General features: G+C 41.1%; 2 protein-coding genes across 2 annotated transcripts; both read left to right on the forward strand.

The window, feature by feature from the left end:
- The first annotated feature begins 100 nt into the window (after nucleotides 1–100).
- tbc1d15 (TBC1 domain family, member 15) lies at nucleotides 101–13,453 on the forward strand. The gene is made up of 17 exons (XM_080842739.1): nucleotides 101–169; nucleotides 1,250–1,348; nucleotides 1,486–1,560; nucleotides 1,741–1,885; nucleotides 2,436–2,640; nucleotides 4,842–4,944; nucleotides 5,138–5,344; nucleotides 6,198–6,326; nucleotides 7,171–7,274; nucleotides 7,554–7,648; nucleotides 8,787–8,903; nucleotides 9,462–9,562; nucleotides 10,523–10,622; nucleotides 10,743–10,840; nucleotides 10,967–11,083; nucleotides 11,549–11,635; nucleotides 11,862–13,453. Exons 1-17 carry the CDS (start codon nucleotides 146–148, stop codon nucleotides 12,045–12,047), a joined length of 1,992 nt encoding a protein of 663 aa, XP_080698865.1. The 5' UTR covers nucleotides 101–145; the 3' UTR covers nucleotides 12,048–13,453.
- Nucleotides 13,454–15,329: 1,876 nt separating this feature from the next.
- On the forward strand, nucleotides 15,330–21,956 carry tph2 (tryptophan hydroxylase 2 (tryptophan 5-monooxygenase)). The gene is made up of 11 exons (XM_080841664.1): nucleotides 15,330–15,467; nucleotides 16,335–16,478; nucleotides 16,829–17,012; nucleotides 17,699–17,838; nucleotides 18,015–18,082; nucleotides 18,303–18,499; nucleotides 18,909–19,044; nucleotides 19,511–19,637; nucleotides 20,015–20,110; nucleotides 20,486–20,619; nucleotides 20,811–21,956. The coding sequence occupies exons 1-11, from the start codon at nucleotides 15,345–15,347 to the stop codon at nucleotides 20,983–20,985; spliced, it is 1,524 nt and encodes a 507-aa protein (XP_080697790.1). The 5' UTR covers nucleotides 15,330–15,344; the 3' UTR covers nucleotides 20,986–21,956.
- Nucleotides 21,957–22,334: the final 378 nt, after the last annotated feature.

A 22,334-nucleotide genomic window follows, 5' to 3' on the forward strand; every position in this document is an offset into this window, starting at 1 on the left:
TACAATCACTTCCGTTTTGTTATGACAGCAGCTTGAGAATGCGCCTGCGCGGTGACACACCATGCGGAAGATGACTTGTCAGTGTTGTTGTGGCAAGCTGATGGGCACGTGAGCTGTGCAACGTCGTTTGTGCACTACAGTCGACATGGCGGCTACTACTCCTCCCAAGGTATTGGCAAGAATCAAGATTTTCTTCAATATATGTTATTAGGCAAAATTGGTCGCCTTTTCGGACGAATTGTAGAAGCTAGTATTGGGTCTCGAGATTAAGGTAGCCATGATTGTGGGCTATTAATGTCACTGGGTAAGAGGGTACACACTTGGATAGCTAGCTATGTCCTGAAAGCAACGGCTAGAGCTCATATTGGATGTTAGCAAGGTAGCTAACCAGCTAGCTTGTTAGCTTGTCACAGGCAGCTAATGTTAGCTGGCTACCTGCTTTTCTGTTGATACCTGAGATGCCACGAAGGCAAATCGAAAGGTTACTCCTGTTTCCAATTGAAGCAAAACCTCATTACCACAGTTATCAGTTCCGCGTTGTACGCTAAGACTGATTTATCTTCCTAAGTTATTTAGGTCTCATGATGACATGCTTTTGAATCTGACTTTTGCATGCCGATTGACAACGTTTACCTGCAAGTGTCAACATCATACATGTGCGCCTCCACATCTTTGAGTTTCACTGAAGCTGTGGTCATCAAAGGTCGTTCTGAAACCGAACCAGACCGGGATGTTTCTCTCTTAACCCTTGCCCCGTTTTGTAAATTGTTTGTGAAATCAATATGTTTCCCTCCAGGTTGAGGCCATGTTTTAGGACACTTGAATGAGTCTGCACAGGGACTGTAAACACTAGCGGTATTGCCATATTGACAGTCCAGCTTAAGGGATTAAACGTTTTAAAAATGTATGGCATTTGAACCGCTTATAATAGTGTGCAAAATCCAGGTTGTTCTGATTGGCTGTGTTGCTTTTTTTGAAATGCGAGCATGTAGATTGTAGCTTTGTAAAGAATTGATTGACAACTACTTGACAGCTATCACAGATGATGTATCTGCAGGTACAATTTATTTGTAAATATCAAGAAGTACACAGAAACTGTATTGAAGTTCTTGGTTGATTCTTTGAAGTGCCTGATGATTAATTGATTCAAAGGACACATGTGCTCCCTGTCTTGGTACTCAAGAAACAGTCAACATCACAAAATAATCTCCTGGAATTTTCTAAGGAAACACATCATCTTTTCCCACAGGTTCTATTTGAACATATAGGAGTCTTTGTGCACTCAAGTACACATGATGTAGAAGACCAGGATTTGCTAATATCAGGATACCTGCGTGTCTTAGATAAGGTGGGTAATTTATTTATGCCCGAGTCGTTATTTGTAACTGGCGTTAAAATCTTTCCCCAGCTCTTGTGTAATTGGTTGCATTGTTAATGCTTGTCATAGACTTGCATGTTTGCCACCTCTCCTTGTTTTCTCTGCAGGATGGGGAAACGGTGGTTGAATATAAACCACTGGAGGACACCGTTGATCCATCCAACATGTTGTGTGCATGCAAGGTGACGTCTGTTTGCATCACTCTGGATCCAATGCATTTTTAGGCCAGACACCAGACATCACATTTAAGATGTGTTAGTAAGATAGTGATGTGGTGATGCTGCAAGGGAAAACTGTCAGTAATGAACATCATTGTTCAATGTGAATGTTATTGTTTGCTGTATTTGTATTGACTTACTCAGGACTCCAGCTCAGTGGTGGAGTGGACACAGTGTCCAAGTGACAGGTCACATCACGTGGTGGACCAGCAGCAGCAGAGCTGTGAGACGGAGTGGGACATGGTGAACACAGTGTCCTTTAAGAGGAAACCCTACGCCAACGGAGAAGGTGAGCAGCACAGCCACACTTCTCATCCTTCTGGATTCAGGCAACACATACGGGGCTTACACGAGTTGTGAACTTGTGACACACTCCTAGGATTGCTGAAGGATAGGGGCTCCAACACTGAATGATGAGGCGGAGTAACAAACACGGATCTCTCTGGCATGGTCAACTTGGAAATAAGAATCATGTGGTTCCAAAATGTGATGAGCAGTGGAAGTTCCTGGAATAGGCAACTGCACTGTAAAAGTTTAAAGGAGGGGCTACCATATATGCATTGATTGAAGGCAACAAGTGATCAAGACCTGCCACAGGCTGTTAGACAAGGACATGCTCAAGCATGTGTTAGCAGGCAGTGTTTTTTTGTACAATTCTCTCCCATCAGTGCATTGCTTTGACACGCACAGTAGGAAGGTATTCTTCTGGTCAATGTATTTCAGTTGTGTGAATGAATGTCTATATGCTTGCAGAAAGTCTTGACTACGTTGTGGTTACTTTGATGCAAGGCTCTCTTTATTTCATCGTGCTTGCATGTCTCCGTTACGACACCACTTAGGCACCTCTTACCACACACACGAGAAGAACTGCTGCGCCTTCTCCTTCACTGCTGCTGACCTGAGAACAGTCACAGTGAAGACGGAAGGCTGGACACACCTGATCTTCTGTCTGAAGGATGACACCACCTTACCCACCATCCACTTCCACCAGGGAGGCTGCAAGGAGTTCATGGACTGCCTGCAGAGATGCGTGCATTTAACAGAGTAAGTCCTCGTATCTCTCCTCGTTACTTGTGGTCGCATGGCTATTCTATATTGCCAGAGCTTTTTTTCTGGTTTTGTAGTCAAACATGACTTCGTAGTGTGCTTTGCAGAGTCAGATGGCTTGTAATATTCTGCAGCAGAACAAAACAGACTCAGTTGTAGGAAATCGAGAGATATGAAAAGTAAAATAAAAGTAACCTTTGGCTTAGGTCAGTTTTACCTGTTTATAGGTCTGTTTGCTATTTGTAGTGGTTTTCTGTTATCAGTATACTTAGACATAAGCATCGTTTGGTCAAAAGTGAGAAGGAACAGGCTTTGCAAGTGCTGACAAGATTGGCCCTCATTCTCGACAGCAGTTGGGAAGACTTTCAGAAGGATTTCAGAAGGAACTCCACTTCGGTGGATTTAGGAAAACATTTGCCATTCTCCATAGTTTTTTCTTCTGTGCTTTCTTCTGAACTTCAGACGACTTTCAGAACACGAAATAGCAGTCGTAACTCTGCCGGATTCTTCTCAAATGCGATTCCACGGGCCATCTTGTGGTTATTTGAGGAATCGCGTTGAGGAATGACATTTGAAAAAAACTCTGTGTTACTGTAAAAGGGTTAACGGTTGAATTTGTGAGAACCCGTTGGTGATTGCGTTCACGTCAACTCTACAGACATCCTCGGATTAAACTAATTATAATAAGAAGAATAAATACGAGAATATTTGTATCATTAACAATTACGTTTAACTCTGTGGACGAAGTGTCTACTAAATGACTGAATGTGAATGTAAATGTACACGAACACTGCAAATGTAAGTGAGTAAATAAATAAACACCAAACCCAATCTCTGAGAACTGTGACTGCACTTACTGCCATTTATACGGCTACTCGTGACCAGTCTTCACACTTACGGTGGCAATTTTGGCTTGTAGCACTGACTGCAATTTATACTCCTATTCGTGACCTGTCTTCACACTTGTGGTAGCCATTTTTCGATTTTTTGTTTTGTTTTAAAGTGACTTCTTGAATGTGTTTTAAGGACTTCGGAAGTTCAACGTAAGAAAATATCTCCATCTTATTAATAAACACCTGTTACAGGTTGCTTTCGTGTGGATTTGGGAAAATGTATGCAAATCCACTTTCACGAGAACGCGCATCAATCTAAGAAACGAATCGGAAGGAACACAGCTGACAAGACTTCGGCTGCTTATGAACACATTTTCAAGCGTGCGGGAATGCAGCGGAAGCGTTTCTCTTACGTTGTTTTTGCAAAGTCGTGTAAGAAACATTTCTGAAGAATTACAGAAAAAGATCGAGAATGAGTTCCATTGTTGTGTTTAGTTGGACTGCACTGCACTGTTTGTGCACAAGATGGTGCCCAGGAGCTATATCCAGTTACACAAACTTGGGAAGAGATGTGATGAGGGTAGGGTATGGGTCTGTTGTTGAACGCAGGGAGACAGGACTCGGGTGACCAGGACCTGCAGCGAGCCCCTCGTCTCAGCATGGCTCCGCAACCCCTCTGCAGGGTGTTCTGCGCTTTTAACTCTCAAACACAAATTATCTTCCACAGATTCTGTGACGACACGTCTTTGGAATGACAATACCCACATTTTCTAGCGTAATCCATTGCCTCTGAAAGTGTGGAACTCTGAAAGAGTATTTTGTGTGATCACGTGTGTGTAAGAGATGTAAAAGCAGACTTGGTGATCTTGGTGTCAAACAGAAGGATGTCTGGCCTTCAAGACCCAAAGTGTCTCGAAAAAAGCTCCATCTCTCTCTCTCTCTCTCCCTTTCTCTTTCTTCGTCTCTCTGATCCAAATATCATGACAGATTAGCCTCTGTTGGACCGAACCCAGCCTGCAGCAGCAAAGAAACCACAGATAGCTGTTATTAGAGTTCTTATCAAGGGTCTTGAAAGGATAAGGGTAGAAGGATTAGGCTACGACGGGGTTCGTTTGATGATTTCTGGCTGAATGCAGTAAAGCTGTCAAGAAAGAGTCATGTGACAGGTTGCTATGCAGCTTCCCAAATATGGTAGCTTAAGTTTTGAACCTTCTGAAAAAACAGTCTGCAAAGCTGATATGCTTGTATTCAGAGTTTTGTGCTTAAAGGGCACATATTAAGCTTAAATATAACTGAAACAGTTGGAAGTTCATGGTTGGTCTGATTCATAGCTGATTTGTTTTGGCATCTGTGCTTGTTTTGTAGGTGTCCGAGGGACAAAACAACGTTCCTTGTTAGCTGTCAGAACAAAGCTCTCTCACAGTCCTTTGAGAACCTTCTGGATGACTCCAACTATGGCCTGGTTCACGTAAGTGGTCAGAGTATTTAGACATGTTGGTGGGTTTTCAGGTAAATAAAACTGCTTATTACCTCTGATTTCACCCATCAACTCTGGTTAACACTCGGATGTGAAATCATTGATTCATTTTGATCATGAGTGTCATCACCTGTGCCGCGTCAGGACTGATGCAGTTCCACATGAATCTGTTCTGATTCCACAGAAGCTGCAGAAGGACCCCTACGTCGCCACGCTCGGGGGGTTCTCCAAGGTAACCAACTACATATTTGACGCGTTCCGCGGCCCGGAGCTGGAGCAAAGGGAGATGCCAGCGGAGGAGGAGGATGTGGCGGCGGACATCCTGGGGGAGATCATCCCTGGCCTGGAGATCAACCAGCTGGAGGAGCCAGGGTTCGAGGTCATCACCCGGGTAAGGGTCTCTTCTAGTCTGGGAAGTCCCGCCCCACTTCTTCCGGCCAAATTGATTTTGCCTCAGAACTGGGTCTGGCCAAGTATGGATACCCGTTCATTTCAAGAGTTCCACAATCCTTGGAGCCAATCACAAACTGGCTTTTGGCTACCTGGCGCGCCATTGGCGGATTTAAACTTACCACGGCTACGTTACAAATTCTACTGCACGGAGAGTTTTTAAACATTGGACATGGTGGCCGCCGAAGCACCGCAAAACTTCGATAAGGCAAGTTTTCTTTGAAAACAGAACAGAAACTTGCCCTGGAACAATTCATACAGAAAAAATATGTGTTTGCTTTATTATCGATCGTTGTATCGTTGTATAGTATCGTTGGTCTGATTGGTTAAAGGCGTGTCCAATTACGTGAGTGAAGTGGATCGCTGATGATAGTTGGCCAGACTAACTGAGCAAATGCAATGCAGTGAAGGGGCAGGGAATTCCCAGACAAGGTCTCTTCAGCAAGCCAGCAAAAATGAAAAACAATAAATTACACTAGAGTGTTTAAGTAGCCCAGACATCTTAATTGTTTGTGCATGGAGTGCTGTCTCTCTGTGGGAGATCAGTCAGAGGTCATGTAAGGCTCAGTTCAGTAGTAGCACCAGAAACAGTACATTTCTTTTAGGGTTGGGTAGCAGGAAAGCCCTCACCCCAGCCTCAGTCAGAACTTTTAGCCATGGTGTTGCAATGGTCTGGGCGTTACATAATGCTTAACGGCTGCCCCTTTATTATTTTGCGTTTGATCCCCAAATAACTGTGGTATAGGGATCCCCTGGATGTGTTGGCATGACGACTCGGCTGTTTTGTCCTGCAGGTGGACCTGGGCTCAAGGCCAGAGGTCCAGCGGGGAGAACCTCTCTCTCTGGCGGACTGGGTCAAGTACCAGGACAAGGAGGGCAGAGTGCGCAAAGTGCCTGAGCTCAAAGAAAGGATATTCAAAGGGGTAAATCCACTTGCATTTAGGTTTATGTGTACAATGTGAGCGTCTGTGTGTGGGTATATGTTTTTGCCGTGTTTGATAAATGTATAAATATTTATGTGTATGTATTTATTTATCTGGGTGCAGAAAGATACATTAGCTTGTTATGGCTGCTTGTACGTGAATTATTCATGTTAGTTTTCATCTTCGTCATCCTCATCGTGTGATGAAATTGCTTTCTGTTGGAGGATCACAATCTCATTTTACGAGTCTTTTTTCACTCTCTTCACTTCCCTGCCAGCAGTGCTTTGTCGTCATGATGCGCTCATATCCGATTTGTTACCACGCTAGAGAGATTGTTGGCATGGAGATTACCTGAAGAAAAAAACATCCTATGATATCCAGACCTGTCTTTAAAAAGTAGTTCGTTTTAGGAGTGATGATTCCTAATAGTTCCCAAAGCCATTTACAAACTGAAGACCCTCAAAAAACTGTGTATGTAAGGGAAGAAGGCCAATCACTTAAATAGTTGCAATCCACTTGAGACCCCTACACAGCATTTTTAAACCTTTTATACATCACTGCAGATCTCATGGTGTACACTGTGATGAAAAAAAAGTAGCATGCTTAAAATAAACCTGTTGTAGTTCTTTTTTGTAGTAATGTGCATGAGGTAGCCCTTACATGGATATACCCTCTGACCACTTAAGGAAAATATAACAGACTTAAGTAGTCTATTAAGTCGTAAATGTTTTAAGGATGTTCTTTTAGGTCTCACTGTTTCCTTGTGAACATGGTTTCATTCTTCTTGATGAGCCGTGTGTTTGTGTTTATGTTCACGCTTGTATGTTTGTGTGTTCACCTGTAGGGATTGTGCCATGTGGTGAGGAGAGAGGCCTGGAAGTTTTTGCTGGGGTATTACACCTGGAACAGCACCTCGGAGGAGAGGAAAAGCCTCCAGAGGAGGAAAACGTAAGATATCCACAGTCCTTGAACACACTATATGTGTTTATACACACATCTCTGTATACATACATTTATAAATGGTAGATTGCGTATTTGTATGTGTGTGTATGTAATGATATATTATTTGTCTTTAATATAATATAATGTACATGTTATGTGTTAGTGTCATTGTGAGAAAGTGTTGTGAATATAATGTACATGTTGTGTGTGACTAAGTGTGTTTAGGTACATGACCGGTGTGTTACTTGCTGATGTATTTCTTCCGTCTGTTCCTCTGGTCCACAGAGACGAGTACTTCAGGATGAAGCTGCAGTGGAAGTCCGTCAGTGAGGAGCAGGAGAGAAGGAACTCCAGGTTAAGAGACTACAAGAGTCTCATAGGTAAAACACAGAATTAAAAAACCTCACCTCCACCTCACCTTAAGCCTAGATTTCAGCAGTCAGTTTACCAGTGTAAATGGCTGATCGTCATTAAAGCAGCACAACGGAACAATAGCTATTCGCTAAAGATATGCTAGCAGCTAAAACTAACGAAATCTCTTGAAATGTGCTGACTTTGACATTATGACAAACTAGTTACTCAACGACTGTCCTTACACTGTCGAACATCAAGCAAGTGCAACATAAGACAAAGCAAGACGGCAAATAAGCTACTTACTAGTAGTAAACAAGTCAGGTCGGCGGGCTGCGGCAGGCAAAACTACAGAACGCAGTTATATGCCTATATACCCTGCTATCGCAATGGCACGGACGCAATTCTCCATATTAAAAGTCATTGTAGCGCCCCAATTTTTTTTAAGCTGTTATTTTAAGGTTAAACTGCTTATCCTAACCCTAATCCTGAAGTATAATTGTTGCATATTGTGGCTTTGAAACTTCATAGGCTCGTTCATAGATGGAACATTCCAAACACGAACCAAATCGGCCACAAGGGGGAACTCTAATAAGCACATTTACGTTACACTAGGTGCATAGCTTGGGATTCACATGGGTTTGAGCAACACTCCCAAGCTCACAAATCAAATGGGCCGATTCCTGACAATTTCTGTCCCAAAATTATCCCATCTTTTCATTTAAAATGGAAAGGGCGGGGAAATGAACTCATCTGAGGCCACTCATCCAATCATCGTGAAATTTGGAGCACATCATCTCCAGAAGGAATTTTGATAAATCTAATATAAACCTATGTGAATGACGAATCTTAATGAAAATGTGTATGCTCATTCAGAATGGCATATAGATGATGGAGATGTGCCTTCCTCTGTTTTCCTCTGTTTCTCTGAGATGGTTTGGTCTATCTTCAAAATGCATCTGGCCTTTAAATCCTTACATAACATTTTTAACATTCAAATGATCCTCCTTAACTTTTTTGTCACTGGGGGTGCTTCGCACATACTGCTTGGACCCCAATGATCGCCAGTTGCATCTGTATTTAGTTTTGTCTTACTGGAGATGTGTGTGTGTTTGTTTAGAAATGCAGTGACAACCGTCAGAAATGCAGTGGTGTGTGTGTTCACAGAGAAAGATGTCAACCGGACCGACCGGACCAATAAGTTCTATGAGGGTCTGGAAAACCCCGGTCTCATCCTGCTGCACGATATTCTCATGACATACTGCATGTATGACTTTGATCTAGGTGAGTCATTGTATTTCTTCTGGCTCATTTAAAGACAAAGAACTTCTATAAATTAAACAAAGAAAGTGTTATATATCTCAAAGGATACATGCCTGACATTAGATACATGAACATTTGAGCTGTTTTCCTTGTTAATTCCTGTCCAGAGAGCAGTATCCACAGGTGTTCAATCTTATTATGTTGAGCCAGTCTTCAGGAAATGTTTTTATTTTAAGTTCACATACAATTCACATGATTTTCAAAACATTTTAAGCCACTGTGAGGGGAGTACCTGACCTTATACAATAATATTCTATAAAAAACATAGTTCTCTCTCTCACTCCCTCCGTCCCTCCCTCTTTCTCTCTCTCTCTCTCTCTCTCTCTCTCTCTCCCCCTCACCCTCTTCCTCTTGCACACACTCATAAAACCACTCCCATAGAGACATACATACATACACCATTGTTGGAATAGTAAATAACTTGTTTAATCATTCCTGTTCTGTCCCATATGTTTTCTCACAGCCTTATCTGTTAATATATAATTTCATAGTATATATTATCACTGTGGATGCTTGCAGGTTACGTGCAGGGCATGAGTGACCTGCTCTCCCCCATCCTCTACGTCATGGAGAATGAAGTGGACGCCTTCTGGTGCTTCGTCAATTTTATGGATGAAATGGTAAAAACTCCACAAACGGATATCACAAATGTTTTGTGATTTAAATTAAACTAAAAGAATAAGAGTTGAGCACAATGCCACTTAATGATCACCCCACAGAGTATATTTGGATTGTTTTGTGTTTGGTGAACATGTCCTAATTAGTCCAGTTCATGCATTTCTTTCATTTATTAAAGCAAAAAAAAAAAGCAGGTAAGCGCTTGGATGAGTCTGAATAAGACAATTACTTTTTGATAGAGGCCATGTGTGTTTAGCTTCGGAACAGCATTGATAATGAAAAACATTATTTGCCTGGCCTGTTCTCTAACCATTTGCTTAAATCGAAATACACATGTGGTGATTGGGGATCATTTAAGGGGGCATTTGTTTAATGTCCGTGTCAATCTTTTAATGTTTGTTCTCAGCAGAAGGAGCTGGATATGAGTCCGTTCTTCAACTCCTTTGATGCTTTCCTACACTAAACCCTATTTGGCTTTACAGATCTGCACACACCCTTAAATCAGAGTAATTCATCACTTACTGCAGCTAATGAACCACAGGGGTATTTCTCTAAGCACAAAGCAAACATTGGAAGGTATTTACTAGTGCTAATGTTTGTGGGTTAATCAGTCTTCAGGCATTACCACAGACATGATATTTTGCCATGGCATGCCATATTGAGCACTGTTGAACTCTCAAACCCACCACATCAGTTGAAATTGGCCAATCTTTGTCATTTATCAGTAAGCGCGTTGTCCTGGTGAAAACACTGGTCGCCCCCTAACGTGATTTGGCCGCTCCATGTAAACTAAGAGAGATCTATTTGTTTACACTACAATTGTGTGGCGTTTCAGAGGAGCGATATTTTGTCATGTCTCAGCATGGCTTGGATGACTGGATGACTCTTGAGCAGAAGGGTTAGTGTGATAAAATGTAACTGTTGTAAATGTTAAATTGTAAATGTTTGTCTGTTTCTTTCAGCACGAGAACTTTGAGGAGAAGATGCAGGGTATGCGGACCCAGCTCATCCAGCTCAGCACGTTACTACGGTTACTGGACCTGGCGTTCTGGAACTACCTAGGTCAGAGGTTCTGCTTAAGCACAGAGGGTCATCGTCAGCATCAATCAGTGATTATGCTTGATAGTTCGTTGCAGGTTAAACTGCCAGGTTGACTGATTATGTGCTTGTTGTCTTCTACAGAGGCACAGGATTCTGGGTACTTATATTTCTGTTTCCGGTGGTTACTCATCCGCTTCAAGAGGGAGCTCCACTTTCAGGATGTGCTCCGCTTGTGGGAGGTGTGTGTTTATGAACACTGACTGTGACGGTGCAGTAAGATTTTATGTCTTTAGGACAGAAGATTGTTTTGACATTGTGTATGTTCTTATGTAATGTTTGTTTGTTTGTGTGTTTTTGTGATTCAGGTCATGTGGACTGGGTTGCCTTGCCAAAACTTTCACCTATTGGTGTGTTGTGCCATTCTGGACTCAGAGAAACAGAAGATCATGGACAGGCATTATGGTTTCAATGAGATCCTTAAGGTAAGAACACTAGCAGTTTCCTGTTGGGGGTTTAGAAACTGGTGTTAGAGCTGGTCTTGGCTCATTCTCACTCCATGAATACAGAGCTGTTTCTGAGTGTGTGGTCGGACCACTGGATCAAATTAGATCATGGACAGCAACATGGTTTCAATTAGATCTTTAAGGTAAGAACACTAGCAGTTTCCTGTTTGGTTCATATTAAGAAACTGGTATTAGAGCTTGTCTTGGCCCATTCTCACTCCATGAATACAGAGCGGTTTCTGAGTGTGAGGTTGGACCACTTGATCAAATTAGAGCTCAAATAATTGTTGTGTATGACCGAGAGAACTCTTTCCAATGTTAATTCAAATGTTACAGAATTATGGAATCATGTTTTTTTCCGAGGTTTGTTATATTGCATGCCTGGATTGCGTGTCTTGTGGACTGCAGTTTCTGATCTTGCATACTGGTAATGTCCTTCAACAGCATATCAATGAACTGACAATGAAACTGGATATAGAAGAAATCCTTCACAAATCCGAAGCTATCTGTTTACAGATCAAAAACTGCAAGGTACGTCTATGAGGTGACAATTCACCTTGCCGAGTGTGGTGACCAGTTCACCTAGTTAGATTTGGTTATCAAAATTAAATCTTTTAGCCATGTAATGCCCAGGAAAACTGTCTGTTTTTTTATTATGATGTATTTTTTTTTACAAAAACGTTTTGACAAAAATATTGCACTTTTAATGTGAGTCCTAAGGTTTTTCCAATCATGTCACATTTACCTTGGTCTTTAGGATTTACCCTGCTCCGTCAGTGAGATTCTGGGACTGAAAGCAGCTTGTGATAAATCCACGTTGGAGCTTAGCGACTACGGGATCCTGACGCCACCATTGCACACATCCGGTGAACTCGTCTCCAACGGCCATGGACAGTTGTCGGAAACGTCATCCAATGGCTACAAAGTAGCCTTCATCTCGTAGTGAAACGTAAAGACTGGCAATACACAGACTTTTTACAACCGCACACATCTGAGTGACCAACAGTTCAGAGTTCCACCTTACACCAGAGGTCACGGAGTAAACAGTCCAGAGGAAAATGAAAATTATATATAGAGATACATATATAAATAAGAATGTATTACAAGGGCCTAAAAAGACCCAAAATGTATTATTTTTGTAATTTCTTGTATTATATTTTCTTTCATTGATATAATCATTCCTTCCCACTCTGTGGAGAGTTTTAGTAATGTAAAAAAAAAAAGGTGGAGTCTCCATTTGTTTTGGTGAAAACAATTAAAAAGTAAGTCTTTTTTGAACCATGCACAAACTCTTTAAAATTCAGATCAACAAGTGCTGCAGTATGTGTTGATTTTTGAGGCCTTTCGAAGGTTTATATTTATTCTTAGAATAAGATAAGTATTATTTGAACACTCTTCACAGGGTCTGTGTTTATTTTTTGGGGGATGCAAACAGTGTGATTTTGCTTGTAAGTGTGATATAAATCATACTTTATTGTATAATTTAATCATACTTAATTGGCCATCTCATTCTTGATTGATCATTGACCATGCTTATGAAGTTCAGTCTAATAGTCATTACATAAAGCAACCATATAGGAACTGTTCGCGACTTTTGGCGCTTAAGTGGTTTGAAGAAGTTGGCATTGGGTATCATCTAAATGCCGAAGCACATGTTATGGGAGCATTGTGACCAGAAAATCCAAACGGCTCCCAAAGCAAACCACATTTTGTCTATGAGCCACGTTACTAGAATGTTAATATGAATGTCAAATACACACCAATTTGGGAGTAGTGTTGGGGATGGGCAAGTGCCTCACAACAGAGCAAAGTGTGAGCAGGCTTAATTTTTTAAATCTCTGATGGACGGAGTGATTGAATAATAAAGATGGTTTCTTTTTGTTTATTTTTTTTTTAAATAATTTTTTAATGTCAGGCTGGTTAATCAGGCTGGTTCCGTGTCAACTTTGAGAAATTTGAGAGTTTTGGAATCTCAAGTTGAGCTCATTTGATCTGTCTTTCACACCACAAATGCTGCTTGTCTGCTTTACTTGCTTCTACACCCCGAGTGGTTCACTTGTATTCTTTTGTGTTCCTCATACAAATATCTCTTAGTTCTGTAATCATTTGTTTATCTTGGGCTGGAAAACTCAACTGTCACCTGGTGAAGGCTGTGTACAGATGTGCCTCTTGCATGAGTGGAGTGGAGTGGCCTTACTTTCGAAGGCTGGCTGGCACAGTGATGTTCCTCGATGCAAACTAACTGTGTCTACAATAAACTTAAGCGTAATGGGATGACGCCAAAATGTAGTCGTGGTAACTTTTGAAATTCTCCACGTCCATGGTTTTTCTTTTTCTCAACACCTCTCTCGTTGCCAAGGGCCTGGTTTTTAGGGCCTTCAATTATATTAATGTATGTATTTATACTATTATTAAATTGTATGTATAAATAAATCATACTGTATTATTGCTATAATATGATAATTTATACTATAAACATATATCACTGAAATTGTAATTTTTTTTTACTGCTTAACCAACATGACAGCCTGCATGTTTTGTTTTTATATTCTCCTGACTAATTGGTATTCATTAATCATTTATTACCGTGCATGACAATGGCAATAATCTTTTCTCATTGCAAGTAATAAATACCAAGAGGGAGATGCAGCAGCACACTTGCATACAAATTTGGCTGCCATGATTGAATGTTCAGAGATAGGTGACTGTTGGTGACATTTTGAACATCTGAACATTTCAGCCACTCCTGTGGACTTCAGGCCATGGTCTCAGCCAAGGTGTTGGCGATTCCATTGCGCCTCCTGCCCATTTTGACATTTAGACTCTGCGCACGGGTGGTGGAAGTCACTTCTGTACCCCACCAGAAATATCTTTCATCTGTTCATAACGTCACAACAAAGCCAGGCAAAGTGGCCCTCGTCCCCATTCCATGTGCTTTCATTTCCTGTCCCACAGGAAATTGCCTCAGAGCCAGCTGATAGCAGTTGTGCTCGCAGTTGCAGTTTTATCTTTGCCTCTATGCGCTTTTGATTATTATGGCAAAGCCTGTGACAAACAGACATTCATTCAGTCAAACCCACAAACACGTGGCGTCATCTGTGTGGTTGGAAGTCTGTGTGGACATGGGGGGGGTGGCAGTGCTCATTGAGTCTGGTTATCCTCCTGATTGTAGTATGATTTCGTCTTCAAAGAGTCTAAACCCAGACAAGCATTTGACTACTTCTCTTTAGTAGTAAACCGCTATGGACACTACCCAATACCTTAACGTAAGATTTGCTAGTGAGGTTTACAAAATATGATGTTACATCCATATTCATTTGTGTTCAATTGAAATGCCTACAAATATTCAATATTTTCTATTCATTTTAACCCCAGATTACCACCCATAATTTGAAAACAGATATATCTAGTATAAATTATAATATCTAGTACCAGACTGATGTCCATTGTCATAGCTTTACTTTAATTTCCATGTTATAATGTTTGAACCATTAAATTAGTTGTTTATTTTTATAAATTAGTTGTTTACAACTATATGTGAATAAACTTTATCTTAAGTATTCATCATTGGACAGCATGTTATTGTTTTTGTCACTGAGTGTACTTGTGATTGCAGCGAACAGGCATTTAGGATTAGCTTCTGGATCATCCATCTTAAGGAGTGGCTGATCGTGTTCACGCTTCTCAAGTAAGGTGGGCTGGACTGCATGCACCCACCCCCACCCCTCGACACAATCAGGAGTGTGCACTTCCACACAAAAACAGAGAGAGAGAGTGAGATGGAGGATGCTGAGAGAGAGAGAGAGAGAGAGATGAAGGATGCTGAGAAAGTGAGATGGAGAATGCTGAGAGAGAGAGTGAGATGGAGGATGCTGAGAGAGAGAGAGAGAGAGAGATGAAGGATGCTGAGAGAGAGAGAAAGGGAGATGGAGAATGCTGAGAAAGAGAGAGAGAGAGAGAGAGAGATGAAGGATGCTGAGAGAGAGAGAGAAAGTGAGATGGAGAATGCTGAGAAAGAGAGAGAGAGAGAGAGAGAGAGAGATGAAGGAGGCTGAGAGAGAGCGGATGTGTAGCTTATCACACCTATCCTATAAAAAGGGCTCTACTCGCAGAGGGAGTCTCAGCTCTTTCTCCAGCTACAGCTTCTGTGAAGTGTGCATCCTCTGCGTGCCCCAACGTCCCCTCAATGGCGTCCCCCAAAGCCCAACTGAAGAGTAAGGGGCCCGTGGCGGTGCCAAGGATGCAGCCCGCCATGATGATGTTCTCCAGCAAGTACTGGTCCCGCAGGGGCATGTCCCTGGACTCGGCCATGTTTGACCAGCAGCATACTGGGGGAAACCTGCTTAAAGAGGGATTGAAAATGGTGAGTCGAAAAAAAAAAACAGCTTCAAGAGATAAAATTGCATAGAACCTGAAGAAAAATGTTGGCAATGCAGTTGTAGCAAAGAACAAAGCAATGCCCATGAGATGTTTCACATTGTGTGGACCATCTTCTAAGAATGTCTGTAGATGAATGTAGATTCATGATGACAGGTAGTTCATGCAAATTATGTGCTGTGCTTTATAGTTTTTGTGACCTTTGAACATTGTTAAGTGCTTCTCAGAGTTGCAATTTGGCATGCGTTTTAAAGGAAATCTATGAAATATCTTAATAGTATCTTAAGCACAGGTGGATCAATATCCAGTCTTAATTATTTATTAATTTGTTAATTTATTCATTTCATCCTTTTGCTGTGTGGAAGTCTTAATGTAGTTCAACTCAAGACCACAGACGAAACTGATCAATTTATTCTGAAAAAAATTGCTTCCCGATGGAGCTGTAGAGCAGCTGTAGCGTGGGCGTCCCACACCATAAATAAGTCAAGTGCCCCCGAGGACCTAGGTTAGTCTCCGGCCCGAGGTCATTTCTCAAGCCCACTCCGTATTGCTCTCTCCCACACATTTACTGTTTTATTGAATAAAGGCTAGAAAAGCCCAAACATTTTTAATACAAACTTTGAATGAATACATTTTTTTCGCTTGACTGGGTTCTAGAGCAAATGCTGGTGTAACAATTTTTGTAGCTCTTGTGTTAGTTGCATAATGATTGACTAGTATTCCCAGGAGCTAACCCCTGTGAATGCATTGTAATCCATCAATATCCCTTATCAACCCGCTTGCATATATGAGCTGATGATTTAAGTACCATATCTTAAGTGCTGGATTCTTGTCATCCCCTGCCTCTATGAAGACTCGTAGGACCTCCTTTGGTCGAATAGATGAGAAACCTGACAAAGAGGTCAACAGTGCATGCCACGACCCAGGGAAGACTACTGTCATCTTCTCTGTGAAGAATGAAGTGGGCTGCTTGGTGAGGGCTTTGCGTCTTTTTCAGGTAAGTGGGTATTGGAGTGTTCCCTTTAGACGGTTGTTGAACAGTACTTTACATTTGTATTTCTCCAGTTACCTGAGTTAATGAATCCTCAGGCAATCCATTTGTGTTAGGTATGATATTATTAAAGGATCACCACGTCTGATGACAATCATTTTGTATTACTGTAAGGTGAAACAATGACCATGCTTTATATTACATGTCCCCAAGTATGAGGTTCTGAATACCTTATGAACTTATAAACATATATACTTAACATATATTAGTATGTTCTTACATGAAATGTCTATAACTTAATTACCACACACATGCGCATCAAACGTGGTAAACGTCTGTATGTGTCCTCGCTGAAGGAGAAACACGTGAACCTGGCCCACATCGAGTCTCGCGGGTGCAAGCGCGTCCCCACGGAGGTGGAGATCTACGCCGAGTTCAACTGCACTAAGAAAGAGTTTAACGAGCTGGTGCACTACCTCAAAGACCACATCAAAATCCTGTCCTACAACACACCTCAGCACGTGTGGTCTGCGGACGGAGGTACGTGCATCACAGGGACTCTTAAGCACTTTAATGAGGACATCTCGTGCTGCGAGTTGAATTTCCATGCCCTGTGTTTTTTTTGTTCACAAACCTATTGTTCATATTCTGTCGTCAATCTGTTAAATACAATTAGTGCGATGTTGTGACCGAACTGGAAAAGCTGGGGTTTGGTCTGAGGCGCTTACGCGTTTTGGTCAACCATTGCTGCGACTGCTATTGTATCGAGATCAAGTTAAGAACCACAGGAGTCTGGACAGCCGCCGGTACACAGCAGAATAATACAAGAAGTGGCGAAAGTTCATGAAGCTATAGGAATCCATGTTTCTTGAGTAGTTTTAGTTTTGAGAGGCAGCTTAACAGTTTAGAGTCGAAATTAGAAATTGTAAATGAACAGACAATAAAGCCGAGAAACAAAAACATCGACTCACCCATTAATTCATAGTATAGGCCTGCCAGAGTAAGATATATTGGCAGCACAAATAGTCTATGCAAAGAAATCGCTACTACTTTGTCTGAACATTAACCCAAAACAACAGGGTTCAGGCTCTGTAAAGAGACTTGAGACAATTGTATTGAACCGTTACTTCACTAATCATGCGTGATATTCTGAATGTTTAGGTCAAGGTTCATGATCTTAACTCGGCTGATTGGGATATTTATATGCTTTCTATTCTCCCTCCTAGACTGTGAGGACTGTGTGTGTGTTCTGGGAGGGTTACCAGATGGGGAAGGTGTGCCCTGGTTTCCCCAGAAGATTTCTGAGCTGGACCAGTGCTCTCATCGAGTGCTGATGTATGGCTCTGAGCTCGATGCCGACCATCCAGTGGGTGTGGTTTTAATTCTTTACAAACACTCTCATATTACTGTTCATAATTATCTGCCTAGTGATTTCATCAGATCAGGAAAATCATCAGATTTTTTCACAGTCTATGATCTGGTCCTATGTTTTCAAAGTTAAATTAATATTGTAATTCTCTTTGGTTTCTTTGTGTTCTCCAGGGCTTTAAAGACAATGTGTATCGTCAGCGGAGGAAGTATTTTGTGGAGGTTGCAATGAATTACAAATTGTTAGTGAAGCATCTACATACCAATTTCATTTATAATTTCATTATGAATCATAATTCATCATTTCTACAAATGAACACCTTTACATAACACACAGTTCAATAACCGCCATGGCGTATGTTTATATTGTAAAGGTGTTCATTTGTAAAACTGACTGACCCTGCATCCAGCCATTGTATGCACCAATGCAGTGATGCCCAACCTTATATATGTGTGTGTTAGTGGGCAGCCCATACCTCACATTGAGTACACTGAAGAGGAGGTCAAGACCTGGGGGGTGGTGTTCCGCGAGCTCACCAAGCTCTACCCCACCCACGCCTGCCAGGAGTACCTCAAGAACCTCCCACTGCTCACAAAGCATTGTGGGTACCGGGCAGACAACATACCCCAGCTGGAGGATGTGTCCTTGTTTCTCAGAGGTAAATACAAACTGTAACACTTGCAGTGTGTGTGTGTGTGTGTGCAATTGTTGGTTCTTGCCTGTATGTGTTTGCGCATGTCTGAAGGCAGTGACTTGTCTGATGCACTCCAGATATGATGAATCATATATTCAGTGACAGTGAAAGAAGAAACCTTTACAAAATCATTTGGGATTCCTGTACAAACAGGGAGGCAGCTGCTCCAACTTAACTGGCCCATTGAAACATAAAATATAACAGAGTATCCTTTGATGTACAATATCACTGAATATCCAATACAGAGTTTTTATATAGTTTTATGGTTATTAAATAGTTTTCGTATATGTACTGTATGTTTCTTATTCTAAATCGATATGAAATTTCTTCATTCTTCATTCCTTTGACTGAATGTAACCTTTGACTTCTCCAGAGAGGTCAGGGTTCACGGTGCGTCCAGTGGCTGGGTACCTGTCACCACGTGACTTCCTAGCAGGCCTGGCCTACCGTGTGTTCAACTGCACACAGTATGTGCGTCACAGCACTGACCCACTGTACACACCAGAGCCGTGAGTACACACACACACAATCTCACCTGCTGGAATGTCTCACACATACATACAAACATACACGGACATACTATACAACCAATCTCACCTACTGTGAGGTCTAAAACACACAATCCTGCTTTTTTGTAAACAGCCTGCCAGTATCTGAAAGAGAGAATATAGAATAATTTCTAAAGCATGTAAACAAATTTTATAGTCTGTTAAACTCTGAATTTTTATTTTAAAAGCACTCCTGTGATATTTGTTAAGATGCCTAATGTAAATTGAATGTTATGTGGAGTATTTTGCATGGCCCATTGCTTTACTCTTTAATTAGATATTATTCAGTTATTGTACAGTATTGGCCAGTCATTTCGGACTGTCGTATTAGAATCAGAATTGTTTTTATTGCCAAGAAAGTTCACGCCTACCAGGAATTTTCTTTGGCATATTGGTGCAGACAATAAACATCAAACATCTCCTACAGGGACACATGCCATGAGTTACTGGGTCACGTTCCCCTGCTAGCCGACCCCAAATTTGCTCAGTTCTCCCAGGAGATCGGGCTGGCTTCCCTAGGAGCGAGGGACGAGGATGTGCAGAAACTCGCCACGGTAAGCGCCCCCTCTCTGTCTCTCAGACATCCATCATTCCGCTCCTGCTCTATGTAATTTCTTTACTTCCTGCGCTGGCTTCCATGCGGGGGAGATAAACCCGACTCCCAGAGTCCCTGATGTGGTAGATGTGTGCCAAGTTGATGCGTCGTCTTTTTTTTTAATCTTTGAGTGGCAGCTATTTAGCATAATGTGAAGAAATGAGAAAAGCGTTAAAAAGGTCACAGCTCTTTGCAGTGGCATTTCCATTCTTAATGTTTGATGTGCAAAGTTAAGTCGCCTGTACGCTTGTCCGCTCTCCGTGGCATGACATTTCACAACTGAATTTTGTGTCAATTTGTTTTGCTTTTTTCTCCTCTCTTATGTGTCTCTCCTAGTGTTATTTCTTCACCATCGAGTTTGGCCTGTGCAAACAGGGAGGGCAACTGAGAGCATATGGAGCCGGTCTGCTCTCCTCCATCGGGGAACTAAAGGTAATATACAAGAACGTTCCAACTTATGTATATATGAAAGTTTATATCTATACCGTGATGATAAAAGGGCCAGCTAAATTAATAAGTGTAAATGTAATAATTAAAGCCATGTATGCTATATATATATGGCATATTTATGTATACAGTATATAGCATACATGGCTTTAATCATTACATTTACAATTATTAATTCAGCTGGCACTTTTTTTAAATAAAATTTCAGAATGGGTTTTCCATGCTCATGATTCAATCCATATACTTGGTGAAGTCTGCGCCTTGATCTGCCACTTCAGCCAAAGGAACCTAATCTGAAAAGTTCAAATATAATCTATTTTTAAGGGTTACTGGGTTACACTATTTCTGTTTGCTGTGCAGCATGCACTCTCAGACAAGGCTACAGTGAGGCCGTTTGAGCCGAAGACCACTTGCGATCAGGAATGCCTCATCACCACCTTCCAGGAGGTTTATTTTGTCTCAGAGAGTTTCGAAGAGGCCAAAGAAAGAATGAGGTAAAATATCAGATAACAAGTGCTAATATCTGCTCAGCCAGTATATATGTACCTCCATCTATACGCATATCCATTGTGCAAGGTATTTTACTTAGGTATTCTCACTATGATTCTGAGGACCAGACCAATCAAAGATGTACATTTAGTTGAGAAATAATTTGTTAGTATAAGTGACTACTTTCCTTCCGCAGGGATTTCGCCAAAACAATCAAGAGGCCGTTCTCTGTGTACTACAACCCCTACACACAGAGCATTGACCTTCTAAAGGACACCATAAGCATAGAGAACGTGGTACAGGACCTACGTAGTGACCTCACCACAGTGTGTGATGCCCTGGGCAAGATGAACAGATACCTGGGTATATAAAGTCATGTTTATCAATCCTGCAGGATTAATAGATACCTTGGTATATAAAGTAATGTTTATCAATCCTATTTAAACTGTCTGCACTTTGTCACTGGTTAGTTCTAGCCGTCATGTGTGCGAATTCAAGATGCCTTTAAATGCATTTCACTGCGATGTCTGTTTTATCTACCAAATCCATTGCTACTTTATCATGTAATGCAATGTAGACAAGGACTAGTTCAGCTTCAGATTTCAAACAGTCAAGTGTCACAGAAATTCAGCTTTTATTTGGCACACCTAGCACTCAGACCTAGCTATTTCAGTGTGAGGCCAGTGGTAATGTTCATAATTGTCATTGCAAAAGCCTGTACAATGTTGGTTTTCTTCTTAAGACGAGCACCAACAAAACATGTCAACACACTGTTGTATACCGTGTACTGAATGTGAGCTCTTCACCTTTAAAACCCACCATGATGAAAATGGCTCAGAGCATGTTAAATTAAGTCTTCTATGTCAAGTCAAGTCAAGTCATATGTATTTATATAGCACATTTAAAAACAGCTCACGCTGACCAAAGTGCTTTACAAGTAAAACACATTAAAATAATAATGTGTCAATCAGGTTGTGCTGTCACATGACAGATCAGTCAAAAACAAAAACAAACTGCCATCCTGAGAGGTAAATACAGTTCTAAATTGATATACGCATATATATTTAATGAACAACCAATTAACATAATTTGAAAAGTGGAGTCATCGCCTAGCTTATCCTGGCATGTTAAATGTCCTCTGCATGTTTGTCAAGGTTACTCTTATATCAGACTAACAAGGCACTCATATACACACTGAATAAAAAAAGGGTTTTCTTTGAATAATGATTCACATGCAAAAGTCACAGTCCATTGCAGAGTGTAAAAACTTTTCCCAAAAGCGAATAGTAGACCATGTGCTGTCAGAAGTGTTACAAATATTATAAGAATTAAATGTATTTAAGATAAGTGTGAAGATCAGTTATGTTTTTTTTTTTCACATGCAAAAAGTCTATGTTTGATCAAACATTAATTCTAGGATGTATTGTGAATATAACATTGAATCTGAAATATTTGTCATTCTCTGGTGTATAAAACAGCTGATCACATGAATTTACGTTTTGCATTAAAAATAAAACCTCTTGGTTATATTCAGTCTGATCATTTTAGGACAAAGTCTACACTACACTTTTGGCACAACTTTGGTTCATTAAATAGCAGAAATATAGCACTCCTTGTCTCACTGGACTTCATCGTCTTCATCGATTTGTCCATCAAAAGCTTTCTCCTGGAGGAAACAGAAACAGCGATATCAGGTTAAAGTCTGGGTTTGTTAGGATTT

The sequence above is a fragment of the Sprattus sprattus genome (assembly GCF_963457725.1).
Source record: "Sprattus sprattus genome assembly, chromosome: 7".
Classification (NCBI taxonomy): domain Eukaryota; kingdom Metazoa; phylum Chordata; class Actinopteri; order Clupeiformes; family Clupeidae; genus Sprattus; species Sprattus sprattus.